Source organism: Emys orbicularis, chromosome 12, assembly GCF_028017835.1.
Source record: "Emys orbicularis isolate rEmyOrb1 chromosome 12, rEmyOrb1.hap1, whole genome shotgun sequence".
NCBI classification, from domain to species: domain Eukaryota; kingdom Metazoa; phylum Chordata; order Testudines; family Emydidae; genus Emys; species Emys orbicularis.
The window spans coordinates 44,802,825-44,814,594 of NC_088694.1; the positions used below are offsets into that span (position 1 = coordinate 44,802,825).

At 41.4% G+C, this 11,770-nt stretch overlaps 2 protein-coding genes across 2 annotated transcripts; one reads left to right on the forward strand and one right to left on the reverse strand.

The window, feature by feature from the left end:
- Window positions 1-3,003: 3,003 nt before the first annotated feature.
- LOC135886847 (olfactory receptor 13G1-like) lies at window positions 3,004-3,936 on the forward strand. Its single transcript, XM_065414637.1, has one exon. It carries the CDS (start codon window positions 3,004-3,006, stop codon window positions 3,934-3,936), a length of 933 nt encoding a protein of 310 aa, XP_065270709.1.
- A 6,680-nt stretch (window positions 3,937-10,616) lies between these two features.
- On the reverse strand, window positions 10,617-11,549 carry LOC135887006 (olfactory receptor 13A1-like). Its single transcript, XM_065414786.1, has one exon. It carries the CDS (start codon window positions 11,547-11,549, stop codon window positions 10,617-10,619), a length of 933 nt encoding a protein of 310 aa, XP_065270858.1.
- Window positions 11,550-11,770: the final 221 nt, after the last annotated feature.

Sequence of the window (11,770 nt, forward strand, 5' to 3'; positions counted from 1 at the left end):
CACCCCCGGCTTTAGCTCAGAACAAGAACGTGCATGCATAGGTCAGTCTTTCCTTTATACAGCATAGGCCTTTGATCTTCAGATTCTGGGAACAGCAGACAATGCTCCCTTCTTCAGGGAGTAGCTTCAAAAGGCTGGGATTTGCACAACTAGAGGAGGACATTTGCAGTCACCTCCCCCTAGAGATTCCCCCGGCAAACCACTTGACACTGTTTGTTCAAAAGTCCATTCTTGCCTGTCCCATTGTTCAGTATTGTCCTTTGAAGTTCATAATACTTCCCAAGGCTCACAATAGTCCATCAGCTTTGCATTTAATGCAATGGATGCCAAAGAGACTTAAACATAATTTAATGAGGTTTTTCAAGGATACTGCAAGAAATTGTCATATCTATGACACCCACATAGGAACTACACACTGTTCTGATTGGGGATCTGACCATGACCACATCTAAGCAGGAAGAGAAGAAGAGATAGGGCAGGAGGGACTGTACCTAGGCTCAGTTACTCACAAACCTCAGACTCCCAGAAGCAGTGAGACCAAACTAGGGTCTTTTTTTATTAGAACTATTGAGGGCTTTTTAAGAGTAAAGTGAGTCTGGTTAGGGAAATCCCGCTGCTAGGCCTTGCTTCCCTACCATCTGTAACCAACAGGTTTAAACTAGAAGCTGAGAGAGACCATGAAACACATGGGATCCACTGGTTGTGTCTACTTGTAACAGACAGGTTGCTAGGCAGGGTGATATGGCACCAAGTTGTAACACAGGGTTCTCATTAACACCTCAACTTCACTACTTTCAGAGACTGCATGCAGTGACACCTGTGTAGCTCCATTTAATCCTCAACTGTTGTAAAACAGAACAAAATTAATGGAGCTGTGCTGGTTTACAGCATTGACTTTGAAGGGGTTATGCTGATTTATACCAGTTGGGAATCTGGCCTATTGGTTTTAATGGAGCAAAGCTGATTCAAGCCAGCTGGAGATCTGTCCCAATGACTTAACAGGAGCAATGGAGAAATAAGATGCTACTCAATGATACCATAAACTGGTCTATTAATTGTATTACCAAAGACACTGGAGGCATTTTACCATGAAAAGCCAGCTCATATAATTTGTTGTGCATTAAGGATCATTGATAGTAGAAGAAGCCTGAGGGTAACGTCCAGGCCCTACTGAACCAAGGTCAATATTCCTATTGACATCCATCAATGGGGCCAGGATTTCACCCTGAGAGTTTATTCACTGATTAATATGAAATCTATGTCTCTTGGTAGCACTATGTTCAGAAAGAAATATAGAAATATGTTTTTTTTTTCTTGGAAAATGCAGAAGAATCTACATTTGGACCTAACATCAAGAGGAATTTTGTCAGCTTAATGTAGAAAGTTTATTTGTACTATTTTAGGTGACTCCCATTTACCTTCTCCTTTGGGGCCTTGTTTGAGAGTTAAATGTTCACCAGATTCACAAGGGATCCAAGATCTCCCTACAGAAGGTTACTATGTATCAAAGACAATCATCTTCAACAAGTCATATCTCACTAGGAGTCCGTTTTTAAATTACTGATTGGTTTATTGTATTTGAAGTTTGAATGAGAGGTAAGAATATTCCTCTTGCTTACTTGCTTGATTTCCCTGTTTCTTTCTTTATTTCTTGCTTGCTTTCTCACATAGGCACGAACTCCCTATGAAATTAAATGAGAGTTAAATGATTAATTCCTTTATACTCTTTGGAAAGTCAAGCAACATTTAATTTATGTGTTGTGTTATATTTTTTTGTCATTTGGCTAAATGTGCTTTGCAGGAATACGCATTACCACAACTATGTTTATGAATTTTGGACCATATTCTGATCTCAATTTGACCAATACAAATCTGATCTAAATTCACACACATTAATGCAGTTCTTTTGAATTTAATTGTAGTTAAGTCCAAAGTCAAGGAATTAAAATGTAACATTGTCTGTGCCCTCAAAAGTCTGCAATCAAATTTGAAATTTAATGCAAAGGGTGACTTTTTTTTTTTTTTTTTTTTTTTACAAAATGTTATACTATGAAATATGATAAAGTTATCTAATATGATCTCATGATTAGTTAGATTTGTTGGCCCCGATAGTCTTCTCTGTTTCATCATTTTTACAATTGAGTAACCTTATTGATTTCAAAGGAGTTAATCCTGATTTACTCCAGGAGGAATGAGAGTAAAATCAGCAGAAGCAGTAATAAGACTAGAGATGTTTGAAGACGATGGAGGGAAACTTTTCTGTAATACAGTAGGGATTGCTTGTCATATCAGGCCAATAGTATTCCAAATAATGAAGCAAAAGATATATATTGCCATATAGCTTATCATAACAATGAAATTTGGGAAGCTCAAATCCCCTCTCATTTTCACTAATTGTATACCAGTGCATCTCCAGTGAATGGAGAATTAGCCCCCTTGATTGCAATGGAGTTAAGCCTGATTTAAGCCTGTGTGAGTTAAAGGGTTATCAAGTCCTTTATTTTTTGCATCTTGATTCCACCTAACTATACATATTATTATGTCATGTTTTGGATTATATACATTCTATATATTATATATACACTGTAAATGTCCTATACTGCAATAGATACATTTTGCAAAATTAGTGCAGAGAGTGGAATCTTGGATACTAATAAGACTTCTGGTGTATCAAAGAAGTTTGAGATCATTTTGTGAACTCCTAATTCATGTAGTTTATGTAAACAGTCCAACAGACTTCATGTGCCTCTTTTTGAGAACATCCAGGGTATTATTTTCTTCCTTCTACAATCAAATGTCAAGAGATTGTAGACTGATTACCTGAGACAGTTTATTGTGCTAATATATTTTAATGTAACTCAGTTTGTATATATGCTGTGTGAAAGGTCTAGAATATCACAAAGATATCTCTCTCTCTCTTTGTCAGTCAGTCTAGTATTGCTAGTTTTTGCAATACCTGACAAAAATTTGAATCTTTATTCCTACAGAAGGAACACTCAAACAATGGAACCCAGTAACCACACAAGGGTGACCGATTTCATTATGCAGGGTCCCTTTGACCACCCTCAACACCAAGGGCTGATCTTTGGCCTATTCCTCTGCCTTTATACGACTGCCATCATGGGCAATTCATTGATCATTGAGGCTATTGTCATCCACCCACCTCTCCACACTCCCATGTACTTCTTCATCGCCAATTTAGCCCTGGTTGACATTGTGTGCACTTCCTCAGTCCTACCGAAAATGCTGGAGAACCTGTTGCAGGAGAAGAAAACCATCTCCTTTGATGGCTGCATGGCCCAGCTCTTTGCCTTTACTTTGTCATCAGGGACAGAGCTTGTGCTTCTTACTGCTATGTCATATGACAGGTATGTTGCAATCTGCCACCCCTTGCGCTATGTCAATCTGATGAGTAAGGAAATTTGCATCGGTTTAGCAGCTGGTGTCTGGGCTGTTGGTACCATCAATTCATTAGTGCACACATTACTCATGCTGCGCCTGGATTTCTGCGGACCCAACCTCATCCAACATTTCTTCTGTGAGATCCCACCAGTGTTGGCACTGTCTTGCAGCTCCACCTATCTCAATGAAATCATGATCTTCATGGCTGACATCATCTTGGCAATGGTGAACTTCCTGCTGACCACCGTGTCCTATAGCTTCATCATCATCGCCATCTTTAAAATCCAGAGCTCCAAAGGGAAGCAGAGAGCCTTTTTCACCTGCTCCTCCCACCTGCTTGTGGTCACCTTGTACTACTCCACCATCATCTACACCTATATCCGGCCCACTTCCAGTTACTCGCTGGATAAGGACAAGATGGTGGCCATAATGTACACCCTAATCACTCCCACCCTGAACCCTGTGATCTACAGTCTGCGCAATAACGAGATCAAAGTGGCCATAAGGAAAATCTTTCCATTCACCAAAAAATAGCAATTTTTCCTAGAGTGAACCTGATTCTCACCTGCCTTGTCCCTTGTAGGGCAGGTCCAAAGGTAGTGTAAATTTTCATAGAACTAAGGATTTCAATACACATAAATTTGCACTCTGGTACATTCACTACAATGGAAATACAAAAATGTATACCAGCTGGGGATGTGTTGCATTGACTGCAGTAGGGCTAGGCTGAAGATCGGACCCCATTGACATCCGTGGAACTATGTTGAGTCACACTAGCTGGACTATGGCACATTGGGATAAATTTTTTAAGGTGTTTAGGTACCTACTGGGATTTTCAAAAGCACCTAAGCACCTAAAACTCATTAATTTTAAAGCAATTTAGGTGCCTAGATGTGCTGGAAAAACAGTTTAGGTGCCTAAATACCTATAAAAATCTGTCCCATTGTGTAGCACATTATTTTGTATGCAGTCTTGCTGAATCAGAATATTCTATTCTATTCCTGAGTCAGTAAGTATGAAAACAAAATAAAACGGACTATTTCTCTGTTCACGAATTTCTTGTGAGACATTAAAAACCCAGAATTTTTCAATCACGTATCTGTTGAGATCTGGAAGTAAAGGTAGAGTCAAACTGAATTACTGATTGAAGAGTTCTCACAGAACTGCATGAGGTGTTCTGGATAAGGAGAATGGGAAGGGCCTTGGAGGGAATCCCAACACAATGCAAGGAAGGAAAATGACACATGGGGGAGGGAATGACAGCAGGAACCCAGAGTTCAATTCCAATTTTACGTGGGATTTAAGGAGCACCACTGGAGAAGTCAGGGGATGTCATTTCTTTTCTTTCTGTATGGCCAGTTTTGGTCAGGACATCTTTCAGAATCTCAACAAACAAGGCCTAATGTTGTCATGGTGGATCAATGGCCTCAGGAATTGGTGGGGGTAGCAACCATCATGGTAGTCCACCCAACTGCTTCTGATCCCATGGAGTGATTCCCAGATAAGTACTATTTCAAATGGCCTCATCCCATCAACATTCACCAATCAGTCTGGTGATTTCAACTGTAAACATTTTCACCCATTTCTAGAATCTTGCTGCTCATTTCCATGGTGTCAAGGCTGCTTCCCCACTTTGAACTTTAGGGTACAAATGTGGGGGCCTGCATGAAAACTTCTAAGCTTAACTACCAGCTTAGATCTGGTCCGCTGCCACCATCCCAAAGCTAATTCCCTTCCCTGGGTAGCCTTGAGAGACATTCACCAATTCCCTGGTGAATACAGATCCAAACCCCCTGGGATCTTAAAACAAGTAGAAATTTACCATCCCCCCTCCTTCCTTTCACCAACTCCTGGTGAATACAGATCCAACCCCCTTGGATCTAAAAACAAGGAAAAATCAATCAGGTTCTTAAAAAGAAGGCTTTTAATTAAAGAAAAAGGTAAAAATCATCTCTGTAAAATCAGGAGGGAAAATAACTTTACAGGGTAATCAAACTTAAAGAGCTCAGAGGACCTTCCTCTAGCCTCATGTTCAAAGTACAACAAACAAAGATAACCACTCTAGTAAAAGGTACATTTACAAGTTGAGAAAACAAAGTAAAACTAAGACGCCTTGCCTGGCTGTTTACTTAAAAGTTTGAAATATGAGAGACTTGTTTAGAAAGATGGGGAGAACCTGGATTGATGTCTGGTCCCTCTCAGTCCCAAGAGCGAACAACAACCAAAAACAAAGAGCACAAACAAAAGCCTTCCCCCCCCCAAGATTTGAAAGTATCTTGTCCCCTCATTGGTCCTTTGGGTCAGGTGTCAGCCAGGTTACCCGAGCTTCTTAACCCTTTACAGGTAAAAGGATTTTGGAGTCTCTGGCCAGGAGGGATTTTATAGTACTGTACACAGGAGAGCTGTTACCCTTCCCTTTATAGTTATGACACATGGCAATCCGATTTCCATGACAATCCCAGAAATTACCAGGAGCCTTGGAGATCACTTACCACAGTTCTGTTGACTTAAGCAAGCCAGATTATACCAGTCTATTTGTGTCCCACTTTTTCTGACTTAAAAAAAAAAAAACTAACAGGAGGAGTTCAACTTTTTGTTCATTGCAAAACTTACAGTACAAGCCTCTCACTACAGGACCTGGTTCATTGATTTCAATGGAGCTATGCTACTTTACACCAATGTGGATCTGGTCCAAATTAATCAGTGTTTGGTGGATTCTCGCTGACTGGCAATTTTAACCCAGATTGGATGTTGTTGTTTTTATTTCTAAAAGATCTTCTCTAGTTCAAAGAAAAATTAATTCGGGGACGTCCTATGGCCTGTGTCATGCAGAAGTAGATGCCCACAGTAGTCCTTCTTAGGCAAATACACTAAATGCTGGCCTATGGAATATGTTAATGCTGGACTCCCTCAATCTCTCCTGTTGAAACTCTTCTACTGTGGATAAATATTTTTTTTAAATTCACTGGAGCATAGGGAGAGGATCCTAGTTCTGCCACATCCTAGGGGCGTGCTCTAACCACTAGGATCTAAAGTCATTCTCATACTTGTGCACTCTCTCTCTCTCTCTCTCTCTCTTTCTGGTCCAATGGCTCTTGAAGTATTCATCCAAAGTGGAACAGCTTCAGCAGGAGAGATTGAAGGAGCCCCCTCAACATACTATCCCCATGGCAAGAGCACTCACCTGAGTGGTGCAGATTCCTGGTCACATCTCCTCAGGCAGAGGAGAGACATGAATCAGGGTCACCCCCATCCCAGGCGAGTGCTTTCACCACAGAGCTGAAAGTTATGAGGGAGCTCCTTCCCCATGACCTCCAAGAGAAGGCCCACAGCTGAGAATCCCAAGCAGAGGTAGGTGTCTCCCTCTGGCCTGGGTTTAGGTGCTGACGTCGTAAGAGGGGCTGGGCTTAGTACACAAACCTCTCTTTGACTTCTCCTATTGATGAGCTTAGGCACAGAGCCACCTAACATGCTACCTTTTGTGGATCCAATTCTTAGGCACCTATCATGCCTGACTCTGGCTTTGTGTATCTCAGTGATTTTCTAGGTGCCCAAAAGATAGGTGTGATGACTCAGAGGGCACATCTACCCTTAAAATGCTCTCCCTTCTGCATAGTTAATCCACCTTCCTGAGAGGCATTAGCTATGTTGGTGGGAGAAGTTCCCCTGTTGACATAGCACTGTCTACACAGGAGGTCTACACAGTGTAAATACATCGCTCAGGGGTGTGGATTTTTCACACCCCTGAATGACATAGTTATGCCAATATAGGTCTGTAGTGTAGACCAGACATTAGCGTTGCAATGTCTAAATCCCTTTGTGATTCTAGTCCTTAGTGTAAATGGGAATCAAGAGCTTTAAATCAGAATTCCCCATTCGTTTTCACCCTTTCACATATCACATCCACTTTGCATTCCTGATTTGATTTTCTTCACACTTACAGTGCTTTGAATCTGAAACAACTACAAAGAAAGCAATGGACCTGATTGTCCAACAGCTTATATCTTGTGCTGGTGAGCACTCCTGACCTACTCTGGTGTAAAGCTGCTGTAGGTCAGAGGAGAATCTCAGGGACTTTGCACAAAGGTAAACGGCTAGACAAGATGCAAGTCAATACTCATTGAACGATGGGGAAGTTCATTTCCAAATGGTCCATCTATAAACATATCTGGACTCGTACTAACCCTGGCTACATCTGCATGAAATGTTGTCCGACCCTTAGCTATTCTAATTCAGCATAGCTCAAATGAAACCAATGGGGTTATGAGATTTGCTCCAGTTGAGGAGCTTGCTCATTTGAGAGTGGTGAACCTGTGAATATCCAGTGTATCAAGGGATGGACACTGCAGAGGAATGCTTGGAGATCTCAGCGGGTGGATTGTGCCTACTGCTAACTTGCACAGGGATAGTAGAGCCTGTGTAGGCTAAGAGGGGAGTGTTTGTGTTGCCTCAGGGAGCATCACAACTCCACAGGCAAATGAGGCAGAAGAACACCTATATTCCCTGGTTTCATTAATTGCTCTAGAGTTAAGGCATCCTGATGCCTAGAGTGAACAGCGATATGCATGTCCATAACTGCCTATGGAACTTTTTCTTGAAAAACATAGGTGCTGAGTGAGTTTAGGAGCCTACCGATTTTCAACAGCAGATGAGTGCAGGTTTTGTGAATGCCAGTGGTGACTGATTCTGGGATTTAGGCACCAGAAGTGGCTAAGGCACCTAAGTCTCTTTGTGAATCTTTCATAAGGCTATTTTACACCACACCAGTAATATAAAGGCACCTCAAAGTGAGTCTAAATATAACTTACTCCCATTATAAAGTCCTTTTACACTGCCAGAGTGATGTAGAGTGAGGATCATTGCAAATATCTAATCTGCCCTCCTTAATTACAAAGGTCACAAGACTTCCCTGAATTAACTTTTGTTTAATCTATAGAAGATCTTTTAGAAGAATACATCCAATCTGGATTTTAAAATAGCCAGAGAGCGAGAATCCACTAAACCCTTGGTGAATTGACCTAAAACACAGTACTAGATCCACGTTGGTGTAAATTGGAGTAGCTCCATAGAAATCAGTGAACCAGGCCCAGTTGTGCAGTGGCCTGATCTGTAAGATTGGCAAGCAACAAAAACTGAACTCATCTTGTTAAAAAAAAAAATTCTGAAAATCAGCAAAACTGGGTATCAACTAGACTGGTAAAAACTGGCTTGTTTAAGTGAATGGAACTGTGGTAAATAGTCTCCAGTGCTCCTGGGAAATGTACAGATTGTCATGGAAACTAGCCGAAAGAATCTAGAAATGGGTGGAAATGTTTACAGTTGAAATCACCAAAATGATTGGTGAATGGTGATTGGGTGAGGTTAAGAACATAATAATGACCATACTGGGCCAGAACAAAGGTCCACCTAGACCAGTATCCTGGTTTCTGACAGTGGCCAATGCTAGTTGCTTGGCCGCACCATCTGGAATATTATTTATCTGGGGGTCACTCCACGGGAGCACAGAGGGATGGATGAAGTGGAAGGAGAGAGCTTTATCATCATGGAGGTTAACCCCACCAACACCCAAGACCCTGGCTCCACCATGACCTCTTTAGGCCTTCTTTGTCCAGCTTCTGAAAGATGCCTGGACCAAGCCTGGGCAGACAGAGGGAACCAACTGACATCACCCCCACCTTCCTGGCTTTGGCTAAATCCCCAAAAACACAAGAAAAGAAGCTTCTGATTCCTGCTGTCACTCCCTCCCCCATGTGTCATTTTCCTTCCTTGCTTTGTTTCTGCTCTTTCTTATCCCTCTCCATTTGTCTTCTATCTAGTAAGAGTCTGGCTTAGAGGCCACAGCAGTTTGAAACTACATTACAGAGCTGTAGGCATGTGACCAGAAAGGCAGCTAAAAGCAACCCCTTGAACAGCCAGAGCCTGACAAGCATTTGCCAGTTCTCAGAGTTGCTGATCAGATCATGTGCTCGACTTATGTTTTTTCTAGCCATGTGTGAGTCAGCACAAGAGACAGAAGTTGGCATTCTTTATCTTTGCTGTTCTTTTTCTGATGTGTGTTTCTCTTGTGTTAGGTTTGGACTGCAACAACAAGAGCTCATGACCATCAAATATAATATTTTTCAATTTTCTCCCCCAAAAGGACAGTGAAGGCCATCTTTAATACTGTACAAAACTCCCTGTAAACAGATGTTTTCCACAGAAAAGACTATATGGCTAAAAGGAAGGGAATAAGAGAAATTGTTGCCATGAAATCATTACTTAATGCTTTATTTTACATAGAGCTAAACTGTGTTTGTATGTTGGTTTTTGGGGGGACTTTAATAAAAGAGTTTAAAAAGATATTCAGTGATGGAGATTATGATATGACTCAGCAGCAATAACTGGATGTGAAACTCATGACCTCAGTGAATGGTTTATTGATGTAACAGTGAACAACGGTTTGATTAATATCTTATTCATTGTTGAGATTGAGACATTGCCTTATGAGCAAAAACAGGTATTTTGAACAAAACTCAAAATTTCTAAAGCTGAAAAGTATTTTTAGAGTTAGATAAAAATGCATTCGGATAGAAATTGCTTTATTAAAATCTCTGACCTGAGTCCATTAAACATGATCAGGAGACCGCCATGTCTCAGCAGATAGGTGACTGAAAAGTTTTGGGTTTTTAATGTTTCACAAGAAATTAGTGAACAGAGAGATAGTCAGTTTTATTTTGTTATCATATTTAATCATTGAGGAATAGAATAGAATAGAATATTCTGATTCAGCAAGATTGCATATGAAGTAATGTGCTACACTTTGGGTCAGATTTTTATAGGTATTCAGGCAGATTTTTTTGGAGCATCTAGGCACATAACATGCATTAAAATCAATGTGCTTTAGGTGCCTAGGTGGTTTTGAAAATCCCAGTACGTACCTAGCCACCTTTAAAAATCTATCCCATGTGCCATAGTCCAGCTAGTGTGACTCAAAATAACCCCACTGATGTCAATGGGGCCCAATCCTGAGGTGGCGTAAATCAGCATAGCCCCACTGCAATCAGAGCAACACATTGTAGCTGATGTAAATCATTGTAGTTCCATTGTAGTGAATGGATCATAGTGCAAATTAAAGTCTACTGAAGACCATAGATCTACAACAATTTACATCACCTTTGGACCTGCCCTAGAAGGGACAAAGCAGGTGATAATTAAGTTCACTCTTGGAAAAATTGCTATTTGTTGGTGAATGGAAAGATTTTCCTGATGGCCACTTTGACCTCCTTATTGCGCAGACTATAGATCAGAGGGTTCAGGGTGGGAGTGATTAGGGTGTACATTATGGCCACCATCTTGTTCTTATCCAGTGAGTAACTGGAGGTGGACCGCATGTAGATGTAGACGATGGTGGAGTAGTACAAGGTGACCACAAGGAGGTGGGAGGAGCAGGTAGAGAAGGCTCTCTGCTTCCCTTTGGATCTCTGAATTTTCAGGATGGTGATGATAATGAAGCTATAGGACACGGTGGTCAGTAGGAAGTTCTCCATGGCCAGTAAGATGTTAGCCATGAACATCATGATTTCGTTGAGGTAGGCGGAGCTGCAGGACAGCGCCAGTATTGTTGGGAACTCACAGAAGAAATGCTGGATTAGGTTGGGCCCGCAAAAATCCAGGCGCAGCACAAGCAATATGTTAACAAATAAACTGATGGTACCAACAGCCAAGACACTGACTGCTAAATGGATGCAAATGTCCTTGCTCATGAGTTTTACATAATGCAAGGGGTGGCAAATGGCTACATACCGGTCATATGACATGACAGTGAGCAGCAGAAGCTCCGTCACCAGTGCCGATGTAAAGACAAAAAGCTGGGTGATGCAGCCTCCAAAGGAGACGGTTTTCTTCTCCTGCATCACGTTTTCCAGCATTTTAGGTACAACCGAGGAAGTGCACAAAATGTCCACCAGCGCTAAACTGGCGATGAAGAAGTACATGGGAGTGTGGAGAGGTGGGTGGATGACAATAGCCACAATGATCAGGGAATTGCCCATGACGACAGCTGTATAAAGGCACAGGAATAGCCCAAAGAACAGCCCCTCATGGTGAGGATGGTCAAAGACCCCCTCCATGATGAACTCAGTCACTCTGGTGTGGTTACTATGTTCCATTGCTTGAGTGTTCCTATAGCAACAAAGATTCAAGTTTTGGTCGGTATTGCATCAGAAACTGCAGCAATATGGCAACTGAAGCATCTAGATGGACTGATGGGAGGGGGCGGGGGAGAGATAGATAGATAGATAGATAGATAGATAGATAGATAGATAGATAGATAGATCTTCATGATGCTCTAGATGTTTCACACAACATATAAACAAAGTGAGTGACATTA